Source organism: Sardina pilchardus, chromosome 2 (assembly GCF_963854185.1).
Source record: "Sardina pilchardus chromosome 2, fSarPil1.1, whole genome shotgun sequence".
Lineage (NCBI taxonomy): Eukaryota > Metazoa > Chordata > Actinopteri > Clupeiformes > Clupeidae > Sardina > Sardina pilchardus.
Genome location: NC_084995.1, coordinates 46,179,893 through 46,199,892, shown reverse-complemented (window position 1 = coordinate 46,199,892; position 20,000 = coordinate 46,179,893). Strand labels below are relative to the sequence as shown.

At 41.9% G+C, this 20,000-nt stretch overlaps 1 protein-coding gene across 2 annotated transcripts in view; it reads right to left on the bottom strand.

Moving 5' to 3' along the window:
- Nucleotides 1-20,000, bottom strand: part of slc39a6 (solute carrier family 39 member 6) — a 43,145-nt gene that overhangs the window by 21,893 nt on the left and 1,252 nt on the right. The window contains exons 2-5 of one of the 2 annotated variants that reach the window (XM_062530821.1): nucleotides 14,783-15,349; nucleotides 11,211-11,337; nucleotides 9,863-9,904; nucleotides 566-601 (exon numbers count right to left, since the gene is read on the bottom strand). In XM_062530821.1, coding sequence (XP_062386805.1) covers nucleotides 566-601; nucleotides 9,863-9,904; nucleotides 11,211-11,337; nucleotides 14,783-15,349 — 772 coding nt within the window. The remainder of the gene's footprint in view (nucleotides 1-565; nucleotides 602-9,862; nucleotides 9,905-11,210; nucleotides 11,338-14,782; nucleotides 15,350-20,000) is intronic. The other variant, XM_062530822.1, reaches the window with a different exon arrangement.

The following is a 20,000-nucleotide window of genomic DNA, read 5'->3' as shown; positions in this document are numbered from 1 at the left end:
CTTTTTAATGTTGCAATATTCAACTGCGCTCGTTGTTCAACTCTGCATGCGCAAATGGCGTGGTGTAGGGGGCGGGAACGGGCGGCACTGAACGCAGTTAACGTAATGAAGTGATAGCTTTGTAAATTCCACGCAATATAGCAAAGCACAGCGTTCGCACTCTGCGCATACAAAAACTCGCTATTAGCGCTGTTTTAGTACATCTGGCCCACAGTGAGGTGAATCACACAACCCAGAGCAGTGAGCTGCCTGCCCAACCAGCGGCGCTCGGGGAGCAGTGAGGGGTTAGGTGCCTTGCTCAAGGGCACTTCAGCCGTGGTGGACTGGTCGGGGATCGAACCGACAACCCTCCGGTTACAAGCCCGATGCGCTAACCAGTACACCACGGCTGCCCCTTATTATTATTATTATACACACACACACACACACACATTATACAAACACACATACAGCGTACTGATGATGCAGATGGACAGGAACCCTCCCAGCCATGCTGCAACACACACACACACACACACACATACACACACACACACACACACACACACACCACACACACACAAACCTGCTGCAATGTTGGTGTTCTTTGGATCATCATGACCTGTCACACACAAATTCACACAGATATATAAGTTAAGGCAAACACACACACAGATATAAGTTAAGGTAAACACACAGATACAGTGCCTATAGAAAGTTATCATACCCTTTTGAAATAGTTACTTTTTTTGTCTTACAGCCTGAAATCAAAACCCATTTTTAAAAAAAATCTTTTCCAGTTTTATTGACAAATGTAGCTGTACAACATCAAAATAATGAAAAAAAAGTCAACAGTTCTGAAAATTAATAAAAAATTAAAAACTAGAATAACAGGGTTGGAAAAGTCATCATACCCCTGACTTAATACTTTGTCAAGCTTCCTTTTGCTTTCATTACAGCCATCAATCTGTTTGGATATGTCTCTATTATAGCTTTGCACACCTAGACAGGGGGATATTTGCCCAATTTTCTGTGCAGAATTGTTAAAATTTAGTCAAATTCTGTAGGGAATGGCGATGGACTGCTCTCTTCAAGTCAATCCACATATTTTCTATAGGATTTAAGTCAGGGCTCTGACTTTGCCACTCAAGGATATTCACCATCCTATCCTTAAGCCACTGCTTTGTTCTTTTGGTAGTATGTTTAGGATTTTTGTCGTGTTGGAAGGCGAATGACCTCCCCATCCTCAGCTGTTTAGGAGAGGGACGCAGGTTTTCCTCAAGAATTTTGGTGTACTTGGCAGCATCCGTTTTCCCCTCTATCCTGACCAATTGCCCAGTCCCTGCTGAAGAGAAACATCCCCAAAACATAATGTTGCCCCCACCATGCTTCACACTAGGTATGGTGTGTTTTGGGTGGTGTACTGTGTTGGTTTTCGCCAAACATTGCGCTTGGAGTTCAGTGCAAAAACACATCTGGAATATTCTGCTACCATGTGGAAAAAGCTTATACGGTCAGATGAGACTAAGATAGAACTTTTTGGAGACTAAGATTGAAGTTTTTGGACTGAGCTCCAGGCGCTAACCAAACACAGTATACACACCCAAACACACCCAAAACACACCATACCTAGTGTGAAGCATGGTGGGGGCAACATTATGTTTTGGGGATGTTTCTCTTCAGCGGGGACTGGGCAATTGGTCAGGATAGAAGGGAAAACGGATGCTGCCAAGTACACCAAAATTCTTGAGGAAAACCTGCGTCCCTCTCCTAAACAGCTGAGGATGGGGAGGTCATTCGCCTTCCAACACGACAAAAATCCTAAACATACTGCCAAAAGAACAAAGCAGTGGCTTAAGGATAGGATGGTGAATATCCTTGAGTGGCAAAGTCAGAGCCCTGACTTAAATCCTATAGAAAATATGTGGATTGACTTGAAGAGAGCAGTCCATCGCCATTCCCTACAGAATTTGACTAAATTTTAACAATTCTGCACGGAAAATTGGGCAAATATTCCCCTGTCTAGGTGTGCAAAGCTATAATAGAGACATATCCAAACAGATTGATGGATGTAATGAAAGCAAAAGGAAGCTTGACAAAGTATTAAGTCAGGGGTATGATGACTTTTCCAACCCTGTTATTCTAGTTTTTAATTTTTTATTAATTTTCAGAACTGTTGACTTTTTTTTCATTATTTTGATGTTGTACAGCTACATTTGTCAATAAAACTGGAAAAGATTTTTTTTTAAAATGGGTTTTGATTTCAGGCTGTAAGACAAAAAAAGTAACTATTTCAAAAGGGTATGATAACTTTCTATAGGCACTGTATATAAGTTAAGGCAAACACACACAGATATAAGTTAAGGTAAAGACACACAGACATATAAGTTAAGGCAAACACACAGATATATAAGTAAGATATATAAGGAACACTTAACCGTTTTTTCATATTAAACTATGCTTAATTAAGACGAGTTGATACATACCTCTCACGTTTCAATGCGTGCTCTCACTGGCTCTGGCGCGCGGCGCAACTTTGATAGCATTTAGCTAGCCCAATGCATTCATTAGGATCCAAACAGAGATGAAGTTAGAAGTGACCAAACACCTCCATGTTTTCCCTATTAAAATACAGTTACGAGTAGTCACACGACCAAGTATGGTGAGACAAAATAAAACGTGGTGCATTTGTAAGCAGGTAAGAGGGATAACTATATTGTGTGGCGCAGTAATATCCTCACTCTTGCACTTTCAGTTTCACTTTGGAGTGAGGATATTACTGCGTCTAAGTGCTCCCAATGTTATTCTGCCACACAATATAGTTATCCCTTTTGCCTGCTTGGAAATACACCACGTTTTATTTTGTCTCACCATACGTGGTCATGTGACTACTCGTGTAACTGTATTTTAATATGGAAAACATGGAGGTGTTTGGTCGCTTCTAACTTCATCTCTGTTTGGACCCTAATGAATGCATTGGGCTAGCTAAGTGCTATCAAAGTTGCGCCGCGCGCCAGAGCCAGTGAGTGCACGCATTGAAACGTAAGAGGTATGTATCAACTCGTCTCAATTAAGGGAATAACATAGTGAAGTGTTCCTTTAAGGTAAACACACACAGACATAAGTTAAGGCAAACACACAGATATATCAGTTAAGGTAAACGTGCAGGTTTAGTCCAAATCTCAGACACTGAATACGGGCTGGCCATATGGAAATTCATATCCGGTATTTATTTAAGCAATATAGCACAAGAGAGTGAATGACGATATGTGGTATAGTTAAAAGAATATTTCGGTATTTTACACTTTAAGCCCGTTTTTTAATGCCTAGCATGAAAAGGAGTGTTTGACACCGAAATCTACACTGATCCGTTATTCTACCTTGACAAGATAAGTTTCCCGTGGCCCTCCACCTTGTATTTAGACTTATCTTTATCCTCTAGATATTTACAATACTTAAATTTATATCTAAAAAAGGGGTTTCAAAATAAATATTAAAAAATGTATGAATGTAAGTGTTGAACATGCCCTTTGATATATATTTCTAGAGATATTTGTAAATACTCTTGTAAATATTAATGTTAACATTTTCATATTTACACTGCCATCTGTGTCTGAAATGGAATTTGATGCAATATATAAAATGCTGTATTTTTATATTGTGTTTTTTAAAAAAGCTGTATTCCGATCATTTTGTAATGAATGACCAGATGTTTTTGATTGTGGCACTGAGTATCCAGGTGTATCCACACGTGTGGGTGATAACGAAGTGGGGATTTTAAGATGGCGAAAATGCATTGTGTTTAAGCCTGAGGAAGAGCGTACTGCTCGAAACGTTGCTTCAATAAACAATCACTGGGAGCTATACTGGTGTGCGGACTTTTTATCCTTTTTGTATGACACCGAAATCTCGATGATAGAATGGAGCTCTGTATGGCTTTAGCATTGCTCGCTTTGTGCATGGACTATTCTATCCTTAAAACACCCCTAAAAGTTTGCTTTTAAAAATGTGCAGCTCACCGAGTGGTTACTGGTCTTCAACGATCTTCTATAGCAGGTTTCGCAGTGAAATTCAAATTCTGTTGTGTTATATTAGGCACACGCGGTTGTGAGGTATCTGAAAAAGTTCTTCCGGGATTTCGAAAATCCCTGATAAAAGATGACAGAAGCTGTATTTTGCTGCTAAACTTGCTATAGAAGATCGTTGAAGACCAGTAACCACTCGGTGAGCTGCACATTTTTAAAAATGAACGTTTAGGGGTGTTTTAAAGACAGAATAGTCCATGCACAAAGCGAGCAATGTTAAAGCCATACATAAATCAAGGTGTGTGTTTATCGTGCTATATACAACGGCATCGAACACGATTCAGCCAATCATAATCAAGAACCGGAACTATCCGTTTTAGAAATATTGTATATATAATGGGTATATGGTGTATGTAATGGTTATATATTATATATTGTATAATGGTTATATATTGTATATTGTACGGTTATATGTGACCCTTCAAAACGAAATCAGTCGCTTTGCGCCGGCGTTATTTTGAGAAAATCCACAATAAACAAACTTCCGGGTTAACATGTTGAATTTCACGTTTTCCCATAACACCACAGCACACAGTCTACAGTTTCATATTGTGAGCTCATTTCACAGAAAAACATAGATAGATAGATAGATAGATAGATAGATGTATACTTTATTGTCCCCATAGGAAAGTTTGTCTTGGACTTCTCAAAGTATATGACCCGGTACAAAGACACACCAGACGACAACAAGACAAAAACATAAATATGACACACAATGTACAATAACAGTAAAGCCTAATGGCAATAAATAAGAATAAAAAAATACAATACAAAAACCTCCTGTAACACCTGACTGTTTAGGGGGTTTGTTTAAGGTAGTTATTAAGGGCTTTGACTGATTTGACTGGGGACAAATGAGTTTTTAAATCGATTTAACCTACAGTGGGGTACTCTGTAACGCCTGCCTGATGGTAGAGGCTCATATTGTGAATATAGAACGTGAGACGGGGGCAGAGAGGATTCTATCCACTTGTTTTAAAACACACTGATCAAAGATGGTCTGGAGGTTGTTGTACTGCTTCAGACCAATTACTTCCATTGCTATGTGAACCAGGTTATTTATCTCAGGGAAACAGAGAGGTTCCCAAACCAAGGGCGGGAACAGACACCGTCAACATGAATATTCCATGCTAAGGAGCTGTCTATATGGACTCCCAGGTATCTATAAGACTGTACTTGTGCTATTGGTTGCTGTCTATATGGACTCCCAGGTATCTATAAGACTGCACTTGTGCTATTGGTTGCTGGTTGATGACTACTGGCTTGTGCTATTGGTTGCTGGTTGATGACTACTGGCTTGTGCTATTGGTTGCTGGTTGATGACTACTGGCTTGTGCTATTGGTTGCTGGTTGATGACTACTGGCTTGTGCTATTGGTTGCCGTCTTTGGATCAGAAATTAATTCCTTTAATTCTTTTTTACGTTTAAAATTCGGTGGTTGGAGTCACACCACTCAACAAACTGCCTTACTTCTGAATGATAAATGCCCAAATCATCATTCTGTTTAAGCAAGCAGAGAATTGCAGAGTCGTCCGAATATTTAAAAACAAAGTTCCCAGGGTGCTTGGCTGAACACTCGTTAGTGTACAGGGTGAAAAGGACCGGTGAGCTGACACAGCCTTGTGGTGCACCAGTGCTAATCGCTCTGACTTGGGACAGACTGCAGTTGACCCTGACCTGCTGTGTCCTGTTTGTCAGGAATGAATAAAACCACCGTATCAGTGAATAGTTCACCTCCAGCTGTCTGAGTTTCTTAACTAATAGGTGGGGCTGGAGAGTGTTGAAAGCAGAGCTAAAATCAATAAAAAAGTAATCGTGTTGTGCGTAAGATGATTTATCCTCAAGATGTTTTAGAACAAGGTGCATGATGGATGTGATAGCATCGTCAGTACATCGCCCTCGTCTGTATGCAAATTGAAGTGGGTCTAACTTATCATACACGTCTAATTTAAACTGAGTCACTACGTAATTCTCAAAACATTTCATGACCACTGATGTTAGTGCTACGGGCCTGAAGTCGTTGTGTTCAGTGGGGTTAACCCTCTTGGGCACCGGATAATCACTGATGTTAGTGCTCCGGGCCTGAAGTCGTTGTGTTCAGTGGGGTTAACCCTCTTGTAGTCATTGTAGTCATGAAGTCGTTGTGTTCAGTGGGGTTAACCCTCTTGGGCACCGGGATAATCAGTGGGGTTTAACCCTCTTGGGCACCGGATAATCACTGATGTTAGTGCTCCGGGCCTGAAGTCGTTGTGTTCAGTGGAGTTAACCCTCTTGGGCACCGGGATAATCAGTGGGGTTTAACCCTCTTGGGCACCGGATAATCACTGATGTTAGTGCTACGGGCCTGAAGTCGTTGTGTTCAGTGGGGTTAACCCTCTTGGGCACTGGGATAATCACTGCACGTTTCCACAGGGCAGGGGCTGTGTGAGTATCAAGAGACTACGGGAAAACGGGACACCAAGCAGCAACTAGATCCTCAGCGAATGTTTTTAACAAAAACTGTGAAATCCTGTCCGGCCCTGCCGCCTTTTTTAAAGGGACGCGTTGGAAAAGACATTTGACACGTTGTGGATCCCCTACGTGTCTGACGCACTGGCAACGGTGTGCAAGGAGTCCAGTTCCCTATAACCATCTGCTGAGAAATCCTGTGTATCAAATCTCAAATAGAAACTATTAAAATCATGTTTTTCCAAGATCCACCGAACGGTGAGCTTTATGACTATGTAAACACCGAAGGTACCAAATGAAAGAGTAGACTCTCTTCTTTCACCAGGAAAAAAACGGTTTGTTTCTATCGTTTTCCGTTCTTTAGTAATCGTCAGTAGAACATGGGTTAGTTTTGCTAAAAACACCTGTTTTTGACCAAAACGTGGAGAAAACGATCTTTTTGTGAAAATCAACTTTTTAACGTTAGCGATTCAGGAGTATGTCTACCACGATTGCACTGTTATCTCGTCAGTCTCGTCAAGGTTGCTAGGGACTCTGATGGTCGCTAAAGACTCTGAACTAGGGATGCACCGATCCGATATTTGGATCGGATATCGGCCCCGATATGAACAAAATAGCTGGATCGGGGATCGGAAAAAATGAGCCGATCCATGGGCCGATCCGAATTTAATATAGTCTCAAAAAAAGGCTGAGCCGTGACGCGCAACCAGCCATTTAGCGCAGCTCACTGCTGCGGGTTAGAGTGTGCCTCACCTCACTGTGTGCTCTGAGGGCCAGATGTACTAACACAGCGCTAACAGCGAGTTTTTGTAAACGCAGAATGCGAACGCTGTGCTTGGCTATATTGTGTGGAATTTACTAAGCTGTCACTTCATTACGTTAACTGCGGTCATCCCCGCCCGTTCCCGCCCCCTCTACGCTAGTTGCGTGTGCAGAGCTCAAAACACAAGCGCAGTTGAATATTGCAATATTTAAAAGAATCCAAGTTTAGCGATCATACATACAAAGAGATGTCAATGAGCAGCGACAGACAGAGTAGGCCTAGAAGTTCTACTAATCAACTTAAAAAAATACTTGTGAACTATTTACTGCAGGTAGACTATAGGGATATGACTTTAAATAATGCCTGTCTAACAGATTGGGAAGTGTAGGCTATGTCGTGAAAGAGAAAATACGATTTTAGAGAGGCAAACAAAAGTTAAGGTTGCTTTACCCTTTTGACATAGTATAACGAAGAAAACTGATGCACTGAATATTGATTCAGCTGACTCTAAACGTTTTTCTAATAGACGCATTTAACCGCAATTTGGATTACACCTGCTTTCAGAAGGCGGAAGTTTTTCAACGCGAAGTAGACGTGCGCTGTTTTCATACATATGGCGGAATACTTAATCAATCGCTATTAGCACCTCTCCTCCCCTGTACTTGCGCGTTACACCCATTTTCAGCTGATCCGCCCAGGAATTAATATGCATGACACGGAAAAGCGCAAATAGCCATTCTCAGCTCCCACGGCAGGCAGTCTGCGCGTTTCTCTCATTGCGGCGTGTTTGTACATACCATCCCCATGTTTATACGCGCACGTTACGCCTGAAATGGGCGCAAAACGTTAGTACATCTGGCCCACAGTGTCTAAATTCATGGATGGGATAAATACAGATACCAAATTTATGTCATAGGATCAAAAGAATATCTATACTAACCACCATTTGTCATAGATTAATTACGATCTTCATGCGTTTTGTTGCATTTAGGCAACACGTTAATGTCTAACAGTCAACAAAATAGGCTACTCGAACTAAACACATTGTCATTTTCATCTCATCTGTATAAACAGTTCTTTTCTTATCAAGACATGCAAATGTTCAAATTGGCTGTTAAAAACGTATAATTTATTAGATAAAACGTACAACTTCTACCGTTTACCACCATTCAAACACCGTGTGAACTAATTAGTTTATCGTGGGGAAACTGCGGGACCGTACCACTATGAGTAAATAGAGGGGTTTCGCGGGTGACACCATTTTGGCAGGGATGTTTCAATGTATGTCACTAATATGGGATTTTTAGCTGCAAAATTGTTTTTTTTTGTTAGATTTATTATTTAGTAATAACTGTGAACTTGAATTTGAATGCTGTTCCAAGTTGCTGCTGGTGTACAACTGTTTATTTTTAATACTAGTAATATAATCAATAATGATGATGATAATTATAATAATAATAATAATAATAATACATTACCTTTATATCTAAGTGTTATTTTGTTAGATCTTTTTTAGGAAAGTAATGTTTAGTTAGGGAGAGAATGAAGAATGAAGTCAAGCCTGATGCCTTTAGTCTTTCCCACATGGTGAGGTATACAGTTTATTAATTAACAATGGTATCGGATCGGTATCGGATATCGACCGATACGCAGAGCCCAGGCATCGGTATCGGTATCGGGACTGAAAAAGTCGGATCGGTGCATCCCTACTCTGAACAGGACGGTAGACTTAGCAAGCTTGCACTAGCAAAGTTGTTGTTTGTCTATATAGCAATATCCAATGTAAATGGATCATACCGTTCACGTGTTTTCCATCCTTGATGAAAGAAGTAAGCATATTTATTCCCTGCATCGCGTGCAAACTAGATCCACTGTGGTCGATCTTCAGTGTCTTAGCTTGTTGCATGCTGCATGCTGTCTCTGCATGTGCACTATAGGCAGATACTAATCATCCAAATGGCACTGCTGTCATCTAGCGGTTGGGATCGCTAGTACAGTCTGTTTACAAGCCTGAAACTCTGCCAGATCGTTCCCAAGCCCACCCAGAAGCCCTCCCCATTGAAAAAGGCAATTGACGTCTATAGACGTCAATGGCAGTCAACGTATGTGTCTAAATTGACGTTTAAAGACGTCAATGGCAGTGAATGAGTTAAAGGCTTTTTAGAAGGTACATTTGTTTTGACTGTTAAACCCGGCGAAGATTCAACACATTTGCTGTCATTCCCGTTGTCCACGCGCCGCTTAAAAAGGTGATTTCTCCTCTTCTGGCATATCGTGACAGGAGAACCATGTCAACTTTGGACGCGGTTATCTTAGCGATAGTTTGTGTAATACCGCCGATATACATATCGTTGGAAAGCTTAGTTTATGTCCGTTCATGTGAGTACAATAACTTGATTTTGTAAATTTTACCGAAGCGACTGGTTTCGCTTTGCAGGGTCACATATATTGTATATATAATGAGTATATATTGTATATTATATAATGGTTATATATTGTATATTGTACAGTATAATGGCTATATATTGTATGGGTATATGGGCCCTAATGGGAATTCTATGGTCAGTGTTGAAGCAGCACTACTCACCTGATGTACCCGTAGCATTCTTAGGATGTTCCTCATGGCTTGCTACACACACACACACACACACACACACACACACATGCACACACACATGCATTAATAAGCACCACACACAGACACACACATATTAATAATCACCACATACTGTACATACAGATATTAGCAATGATTACACAAACACATCCCTGCTGAAAAAAACCCAGCAAGAAACCAGCTTAGGCTGGTAGCTGGTTTTAGCTGGTTTTAGCTGGTCTTTGCTGGTTTTCTTCCAGCTATTGCTGGTCTTTGCTGGTGTAGCTGGTTAGGCCACCAGCTAGACATGCTGGCGTGACCATCTGAGGAAGCTGGTCGTGCTGGTGTGACCAGCCTCTTGTTTGGGATACAGCTGGCTTAAGATGGTCATGCTGGTGACCAGCCTGTCAAGCTTGACAAAGATGGTCAAGCTGGTTTTCTAGAATGACCAACATAAGCTGGCGTGGCCAGTAAAAACCAGCAAGGTAGACCAGCAACACCAACTAAAATGACCAGTTTAAGGTGGTACGACAATCAAAACCAGCTGAATTACCATCATAAGCTGGGTAAACCAGCTGATGATATGTTTTTGCAAGAGTTTTGCTGGTCTAGCTGGTTAACTATCATAGGGTGGTCAAATAAGCTGGTTAACAAGCTGGTCAACCAGCAAACCACATTTAGTTGGTCTGGCTGTTTTTTTCAGCAGGGATTTGCAATCATCAGACATTAATATTAAGTGACGCATACACGCAAGAGGTGATAATAGACATGTCGTTCCGATAGCTTTGTTCTTGAGATTAATTTTCGATTTCAAATGGTCGCTATGTGTCTTTGCGGGTCCAGTCAATTAAATTGTGGATGACAACTTGCAAAATAGTTGTTGTCCAGACTCATAGAAGTCTTTGGGGAATTCTTTAGCCCAATAATTAGCAATCAACTGACAGTTTCTTAATTTTGTTGCCACCATTGGCTTAACAGTAGCCACTCGCTTCGACATGTCACGCATCCATCGACAATCCATCACATCGTTATTTAGCGTTTCTTCCTTGGGTCATTTCCGACCTTCCCTGAAAATTTCATCAAAATCCATTCATTACTTTTTGAGTTATCTTGCTAACAGACAGACAAACAGACAGACACAGACAGACAGACAGACAGACAAACCCCGGTGAAAACATAACCTCCTTGGCGGAGGTAATAAATATTTGAATATATTTGAATATTAATAAACAAACAAATTTTCGAATATGATTTTTGGCCAAAACTCAAAGCCCTAACAGCTAGCACACATACACACATACACACACACACACACACACACACACACACACACACTCACCGTGGCGCAGGCAGGACTGGGAGTCGATCTGAGAAAGGAGAGCAGGACACAGGAAGCCAAAATCACTAACAGAGATGCCCTGTGACCCTATCCCATGATCCTTCAGCAACGAGGAAGCACTCAGACACTGGAGAGAGAGAGAGAGAGAGAGAGAGAGAGAGAGAGAGAGAGAGAGAGAGAGAGAGAGGAGGAATGAGAAAGAGACACACATGCTTCAGTTAAGACACACACACACACACACACACACACACACACGGTGGGCGATATGGACAAAAAAAATAACATCTCGATATCCTTTAAAACGTTTGTACAGCTTGTACAGCTCATTATGTACTTTAACCACTTTTAACACTATTTAACCAAATCATTACAATAATAACCAAGAAGTTAACCTGCGACTTTAACCAAATCATTACAATAATAACCAAGAAGCTAACCTGCGACTTTAACCAAATCATTACAATAATAACCAAGAAGCTAACCTGCGACTTTAACCAAATCATTACAATAATAACCGAGAAGCTAACCTGCGACTTTAACCAAATCATTACAATAATAACCAAGAAGCTAACCTATGACCTTTTAACCAAATCAACCAAAGCATTTCTAGTTCTGCCCCCACTTGTGTGTGTGGTAATGAAGTGGTCTAGCCAGCTACATTAGAAAAGAGAAGGACTATTGACAGGGCACGCCTGAAGCTGAAGGGTCAGGATGTCAAATCACCCAGTGGCCAACAAATAATCACAGGTGTTTGTAAACTACACCACTGCATACATCTTAAATAGTATATCTGTAAACTACACCACTGCATAAATCTTAAATAGTATATCTGTAAATTACACCACTGCATAAATCTTAAATAGTATACCGTAAAACTTCGAACAATAGCCGAGTCCCAAATAGACGCATGTCTCTTTTAAACGCCCGGTGTGGCTACAGATTTGGGTTAAAGGCCGGTCTCCAACAGAAGCCTGGTCTGTTTTTTTAGTTTCGGGTTGTATTTATTCTTCTTATACCCGTCAGATCGTCTGTTTAAGCCAGCATGGTTCAAATTGCGCACACTAAATTTATAATCGCATGACTGCGGAGGTGAAAGCCAGAGTTCCAAATTCGTAACTTTTTTCGACATTGGCCTATGTCCTGCATTATTTAATGAATGCCATTTTGTTAAATTTGCGCACTAGACAACATATTTTATCACAAACTTTCTTTGTTTAGTTTCACTTTCTCTCGTGTCTCCGCGTTTCTCTCAATACCATGGCGGAAAAGAAAAAGACCAAGATTTAAATGACATTTAAGCTGACAGTTGTCAAATTTGCCTAACAAAATTCGGGAGAAGCAGCGGCAAGATATTTCTCGGTTGATCCAAAGAGGGTGCGTAAAGGCTGAGCTGTAACGTCTGTCTCCAAAGAGGGAGAGCCCTGCGCATCTGGTCAGAGCTGCGCAAGCAAGGCAGGCAAGTGGAGGAGAGCGACGAGAAGGAGGAATTCGCAAATGAACTTGTAGTAGGCTAGCCTAGTTGAGGATCACGGTGATAGCGATTAATAGGATCATTTTTAATCACACGATTGCAGTTGTTTTACAGGGTAGCATTCATTCTTTATTGTTGATGTGTTATCAGGGGCAACAAGTTCACAGGCTCGATGGTAACTTGAATTGTTTTGCCCGCTGTAACATCGTTTTGTTATTTTAAGCTGCCAATAATTTAAGACATAGCCTATAGTAGCCTAATTCTAATATGATCTCATATGTGACACACATTCGAATTATAGGCTAAATAAAGTAGGCTACCGTAATATAATGTGGTAACCTCCTGTTGTCATGCTTTCCGTCTGCTTATGCTATTGGGTAGTTATTTCTAATCCTATAATAAACCTACACTCAACTAACAACACTAAATGAAACGCCTGTCTCAAATACACGCCGGTGCATTTTGGCGATTTGGCAAAATAAAAGCCCGGGCTATTGTTTGGAGTTTCACAGTATCTGTAAACTACACCACTGCATAAATCTTACACAGTATATCTGTAAACTACACCACTGCATAAATCTTAGACAGTATATCTGTAAACTACACCACTGCATACATCTTCAACAGTAAATCTGTAAACTACATCACTGCATACATCTTAAATAGTATATCTGTAAACTACACCACTGCATAAATCTTAAATAGTATATCTGTAAACTACACCACTGCATACATCTTAAATAGTATATCTGTAAACTACACCACTGCATAAATCTTACACAGTATATCTGTAAACTACACCACTGCATAAATCTTAGACAGTATATCTGTAAACTACACCACTGCATACATCTTCAACAGTAAATCTGTAAACTACATCACTGCATACATCTTAGACAGTATATCTGTAAACTACACCACTGCATAAATCTTAGACAGTATATCTGTAAACTATATCACTGCATAAATCTCACACAGTATATCTGTAAACTACACCACTGCATAAATCTCACACAGTATATCTGTAAACTACACCACTGCATACATCTTCAACAGTATATCTGTAAACTACACCACTGCATAAATCTTAGACAGTATATCTGTAAACTACATCACTGCATAAATCTCACACAGTATATCTGTAAACTACACCACTGCATAAATCTCACACAGTATATCTGTAAACTACACCGCTGCATAAATCTCACACAGTATATCTGTATCACTAATGGTTCCACTACTACTGCTCTTTGTAGCTTCAAGTGATTTTAAGCGTTGTGGTGAACAATCCTTTTGGTTCATCTTGCAACATTGTTGGCTCTTTTGGTATTCCACACACATTAGCAAAACTGTGGATTTTTTAATTCAACAGGAAATATGCTTCTATTCACAATCAGATCAACGTATCTTGTGTAATTTCCCCTCTGCAAAGCTCTAAAAATGCCTTTACCATTCATTATGTGAAAAGACATCGACTTTCTTTATTGAGATATGGTTTTTGGAATATATTGTCTATAAATCCACTGAACTTGTATTGGATCTGCAGTACCACTTTGCACCACATGTGGTGCTCTTTTAATACAATGGAAGTCAATGTACTTTGTGAGTAAGAAAGTCACTTGTCTGCTGCACATATCCAATCTAAACACACATGTTATGGCTCATAGTTGAATTACTCCAAACAATTATTGCAACATGACCAACATGCTACACATAAATAAATCTTATTTAGAGAAAATACACTGATCAAGCAAATTATACAAACATAAGACTGACTGATCATACATGCAGCTAGAGGATTTAGCATAATTGCCATCTTTGTACAAGTCAGACAACATATATCGATATCTTAAATACTTGATAATGTCAATTTGCACGTCGTTAGAACAACAATTACGCTAATATTGCACGCACACACACACTTTAGCTACCTCACACACACACAGAAGTTTGCTTAATTACCTGAATTTGTGCGAATGTGTTTGAGAGTGTGTGTGAGGGTGAGTGTGTGTGCTAGTTAGTGTGAGCGAGTGTTAGGGTGAGTGTGTGTGTTGACTAGTGAGTGTGTGTGAGTGTGTGTGTTAGTGAGTGTGAGTCTCACCTGTTGGCTGCTGAGAGGTTGTTGATCGTGGTGGTCGTGGTGGCCGTGGTTGCCGTGTCGCGTGGTTGGGGGCGTGTTCTGAGCAGCGGGTGTGTGGTCCTGAGTGAGGTCATAGCCCGCGCTCCGTCTTGCCCTCACAGAGTCCGTGTGTGTGTGCGAGCGTGTGGGTGTGGGGGTGTGTGTGTTGGACTGGCCCTTCTCCTCCCTGGAGCCGGCGTGCGTGTGTGTGTGTGTGTGTGTGTGCGCGTGCTCGTGTGTGTGTGTGTGTGTGTGTGCGGGCATGCGCAGGCGTCCGAGGCCCACGTGCCGCAGCATCAGCTGGAGCCCCTGCAGCGTGAGGGAGCCGTTTCCGTCGCCGTACTTCTCAAACAGCGCCCAGAGGTGGCGCTCCTGAGCCTGAAGCGCCGCGCGCCCGTCCGTCGCCACGGCAACCGCCTCCACGCAGCCCGCTGACGACGTCGCCGCGCCGACCGTCACAGCACACGGCCACACCAGCAGCAGCAGCAGCAGCAGCAGCGGGCCAATCAGAGGCCCACAGGGGCGTGGCCTTCTACATCCCAGCATGCTCTAGGGGTTCAGGGGAAAACATTCACATTTATTCCCTCAGCAGTAAACAACAACAACAACAAGCTATCAGTACATCACATGCTATCTGTGTACACAACAAGCTATCAGTAAACAACAAGCTATCAGTACACAACAAGCTATCAGTAAACAAGCTATCAGTAAACAACATGCTATCAGTAAACAAGCTATCAGTACACAACATGCTATCAGTAAACAACAAGCTATCAGTACACAACATGCTATCAGTATACACAAGCTATCAGTAAACAAGCTATCAGTACACAAGCTATCAGGATTTGACTGATTAGCTTCGCCGATTAGCAAGGCACTTCCTCGTCGCCATTTTCCAGAAATACATCATGTCCGGTGCCGTTTTCCCATAGTTTTCCTCATGCTGATTGGTGGCTGTTCCACTCTCAGCTCATGCACGAGCTTAGTGTGGGCACGAGCTCTCCTTCTGTACCTTACGTCAATCAGTAACATGGCACTTAATTGGCTAAGTAAAACGGCACCGGAAACAAGCCCCTTGAAACGCCATGTTGAAGCCTGAAAAAATAGTTCAATTTTGGCAATTTTCACTAGCCTAGCATTCCCATTGAAATGAATGGGGGCGGGACTTGTTCACTTTCTCCAGTTCTTATAATACCTCCATGATCAGTACACAACACACTCAGGGGAAAACATTCCCATTGATTCCTTCATCAGTAAACCCAGAGAACATGACCAATCACACGCATCCATATTGAGAACATGACCAATCACACGCATCCATATTGGGAACATGACCAATCACACGCATCCATATTGGGAACATGACCAATCACACGCATCCATATTGGGAACATGACCAATCACACGCATCCATATTGAGAACATGACCAATCACACGCATCCATACTGGGAACACGACCAATCACACGCATCCATATTGGGAACATGACCAATCACACGCATCCATATTGGGCTGCACACTGCTGCAGCTCTAGCCTGACCCTGAGGATGAGCGCTAACTACGCTAGTCACGTTCTGATCAAAGTGACCGGCACACTATTAGACCTAGACACCACCACCACCACCACTATTAGACCTAGACACCACCACCACCACCACCACCACCACTATTAGACCTAGACACCACCACCACCACCACCACCACCACTATTAGACCTAGACACCACCACTGTAATGACATTAAAGTGACCGGCACACTATTAGACCTAGACACCACCACTGTAATGACATTAAAGTGACCGGCACACTATTAGACCTAGACACCACCACCACCACCACCACCACTATTAGACCTAGACACCACCACCACCACCACCACCACTATTAGACCTAGACACCACCACTGTAATGACATTAAAGTGACCGGCACACTATTAGACCTAGACACCACCACCACCACCACCACCACTATTAGACCTAGACACCACCACCACCACCACCACCACTATTAGACCTAGACACCACCACCACCACCACCACCACTATTAGACCTAGACACCACCACTGTAATGACATTAAAGACGAGTGTAATATTTGAGTTCATGTGTCAAGACACTACGTCATGACACTTCAAAGCTTCATTTTGTCGAAGCACTCCTTCTTATTTATAAGTGCCTAAATGGGACAGGGCCTAATTATCTCGCTGACATGCTGCACCCATACACCCCTACAAGAGCACTTAGAGCACAACACAACAACCTGATTGATTGTTGATTGTTGATTTGCTTTTAATCTTCCTGTTTACATTGTTTACATTGTACTGTATGTTGTGTGTGGTGTCTTAAGCTGCTGGGACCTTGAATTTCCCCCTGGGGATCAATAAAGTATCTATCTATCTATCTATCTATCTAGAACAACCTAAACCAGCCGTCAGAACTAAGCATGGTGGGGCCCAGCTTTCAGTTACTATGCGGTCCAGTTGTGGAACCAACTGCCTGAGGCAATTAAAAAGGCCCCTACTGCTGCGAACTTCAAAACCAAACTTAAGCCAAAGCTTTTCTCCGATGCCTTTTACTGACTGCTGCTGATTTTATGTCTGCATTCTTTTTTCCATATTTATTCGGCTTTTAACTTTAATTTTACTCTTATTTATTTTTTCTTTTTAAACGTTTTATCTTTTATTTTATTAATCTATTGTTTGTATCGTTTTATGCATTTGCACTGATACTTCCTCTTTTAACTTTTCTCTTGCACTTGTTCAGCACACTGAGCTGCCTTTTGTGTATGACATGCGCTTTATAAATAAAACTGCCTTGCCTTGCCTTGATTGAATTGTGTCTTGAATTTCCCCTTGGGGATCAATAAAGTATCTATCTATCTATCTATGTGATGTGGGGCTATTTTAATTCCAAAGGCCAAGGGCACTTTATCAGGGTAAAGAGTGTCCTGGATTTCATTCATTCCGTAAAAAGTGGCCAGCAGCGGCACAGTGCACACACACACACACACACACACGCACAGCTAATAGCTATATCACACGAGGGCCTCATCCAAGTTGGAGTGTAACTTGTGGGTGTGTGTCGAGTGTCTGTTTGTGTAGCCTACCAGCTCAGCATGAGTGTGTGCCTACAGGACCCAGCCCAACCAGAAGCTCATGGTATAGGGGTGTGTGTGTGTGTGTGTGTGTGTGTGTGTGTGTGTGTGTAGCATCTGAGTGGGTGTGTGTTTACACAGGTGACCGTTGTGTTACCCTGACAACGCCCAGCAGTTGGTGCTGCCCTCTGTGCACACAGTGTGTGTGCATGCGTGCGTGCGTGCGTGCGCGTGCGTGTGTGTGTGCGTGTGTGTGTGTGTGTGTGTGTGTGTGTAGTTCTTCAGTGATATGGAGGCACAGAGCAGGATAAGCTGAGAGAGAGAGAGAGTAATTCATACTTTGACAGGCTTACAAGCCTAATCCCAGGGTTCCGAAATCTAGAGGAACGGGAAATGGTGGCAGTCTTACTTGGACAGCAGGGACAGACAGCAGGTCTCGCTGCCAAATATGTCAAAGAATGCCATAATGCAAGGGACAGTGATTAAATTATCTTTTTACTTACCTATCTGTAAAACTACACACAGACACGCACGCACACACACACACACACACACACACTCACACACACACACTTTTGTTTGTTCATTTTGGATGCATTTATATTTGCCATGTACTGTATTCAAAACATTATGTAAATGTCCTTATTTTCCTTTAACTCTTATGTGTACATTGAGCTTTGGCAATAATGTTTCTGAAACTTTCATGCCAATACAGCTATATTGAATTGAATTGAGAGAGAGAGAGAGAGCACACACACACACACACAATCTGTGTCTCAAACCACCAACTTACACACTTCAAATATGTCGTTAAGTGTAATGTTGAGATAGGTTGAGAGTGAGACCATTGAGACACTATGGCCCAATCCCAATGTCAGCCCTAAAGACTAAGAACTAAAGACTCACAGACTTAATTGATCTCAGGTGCTAAGTGAGTGAGTGTGTGAGGCCACATAGGCTCAGATAGGTATTTGGGATTGGGCCAAACACACACAGACACACACACACTGGGGAAGTAGCGCTAGCGTTAGCATGTAGCATAGCTCCCTCCATCACCTGCTCCACCCTACCGCCGTCACGTCATCCGGCACTAAGCTTCCATGGACGCCGCTATTAAAAGTATTACGGTTCCCCATTGACTCCCATTGACCATTCCGAATGAAAACGTCAATTATGACACAGGACACCATGACACAGGAAGTAAAGTGCTGTGTCATGGTTGCTGTGTCATGCAAAGTGCACTGTGCCATGCCGCCATCTAGTGGTTGAGGAATATTTCACACAGATTATTATGATAATAAAAGCTGCGCTGTTGAAAATTGGCACAAAGTCGTTTGGGTGATCCATGTGATAAATTGTGTTTTTATTTTCATACTTAGTTACTTTATGAATGGTGGTGTATTATTAAGGTACCATTTTGAATGTCATTACTCTGACATTCAAGAAATAACGGCTGCCATTTTTCATGACCCAGGGTCAATGGGGAATTCCATTGAACATGGGTCACGGATGTAATGTTTTTGTTCTCCCTTAAGTTTCTCCACGTTGCGTCGATAACATTTTGAAATTCTTACTGTATTATGTCGGACAAAAATTTAGGTTATTATCAAAGTGAAATGGTTACTGTCATATGTCAGTGGCGTTTGTTTCAGCACATAATTGACGTTTTCATTCGAAATGGTCAATCGGAATCAATGGGAGTCAATGGGGAACCGTAATACTTTTAATAGCGGCGTCCAAGGAAGCTTAGTGCCGGTGAAGTACCCGATTTGGTTCCCCCCTCAATTCGTGTTTCCTTTACGTCACTATACTAAAGTTCTTGCGTAGTGGCTAGGTTACCGTACGTATTCTTAGTACTGAATTGCGTTTTCCGGTTTTCAGCTACGGTAGCCGACTAGAGCTTCTGCAGAAAGACCTACTAGGGAAACACGAACTGGGGGGGAACCAAATCGGGTGCTTCACCGGATGACCTGACGGCGGTCTCCACCCTGCAGTGCTCTAACCAGCTACAATTCAGTATACCAGAGACACTTATATACTTTGACTATACACATATCTTCATGATTATAAACTTTGGTCCTTGTCTTGCCGTAGTTCGAGCAACTCT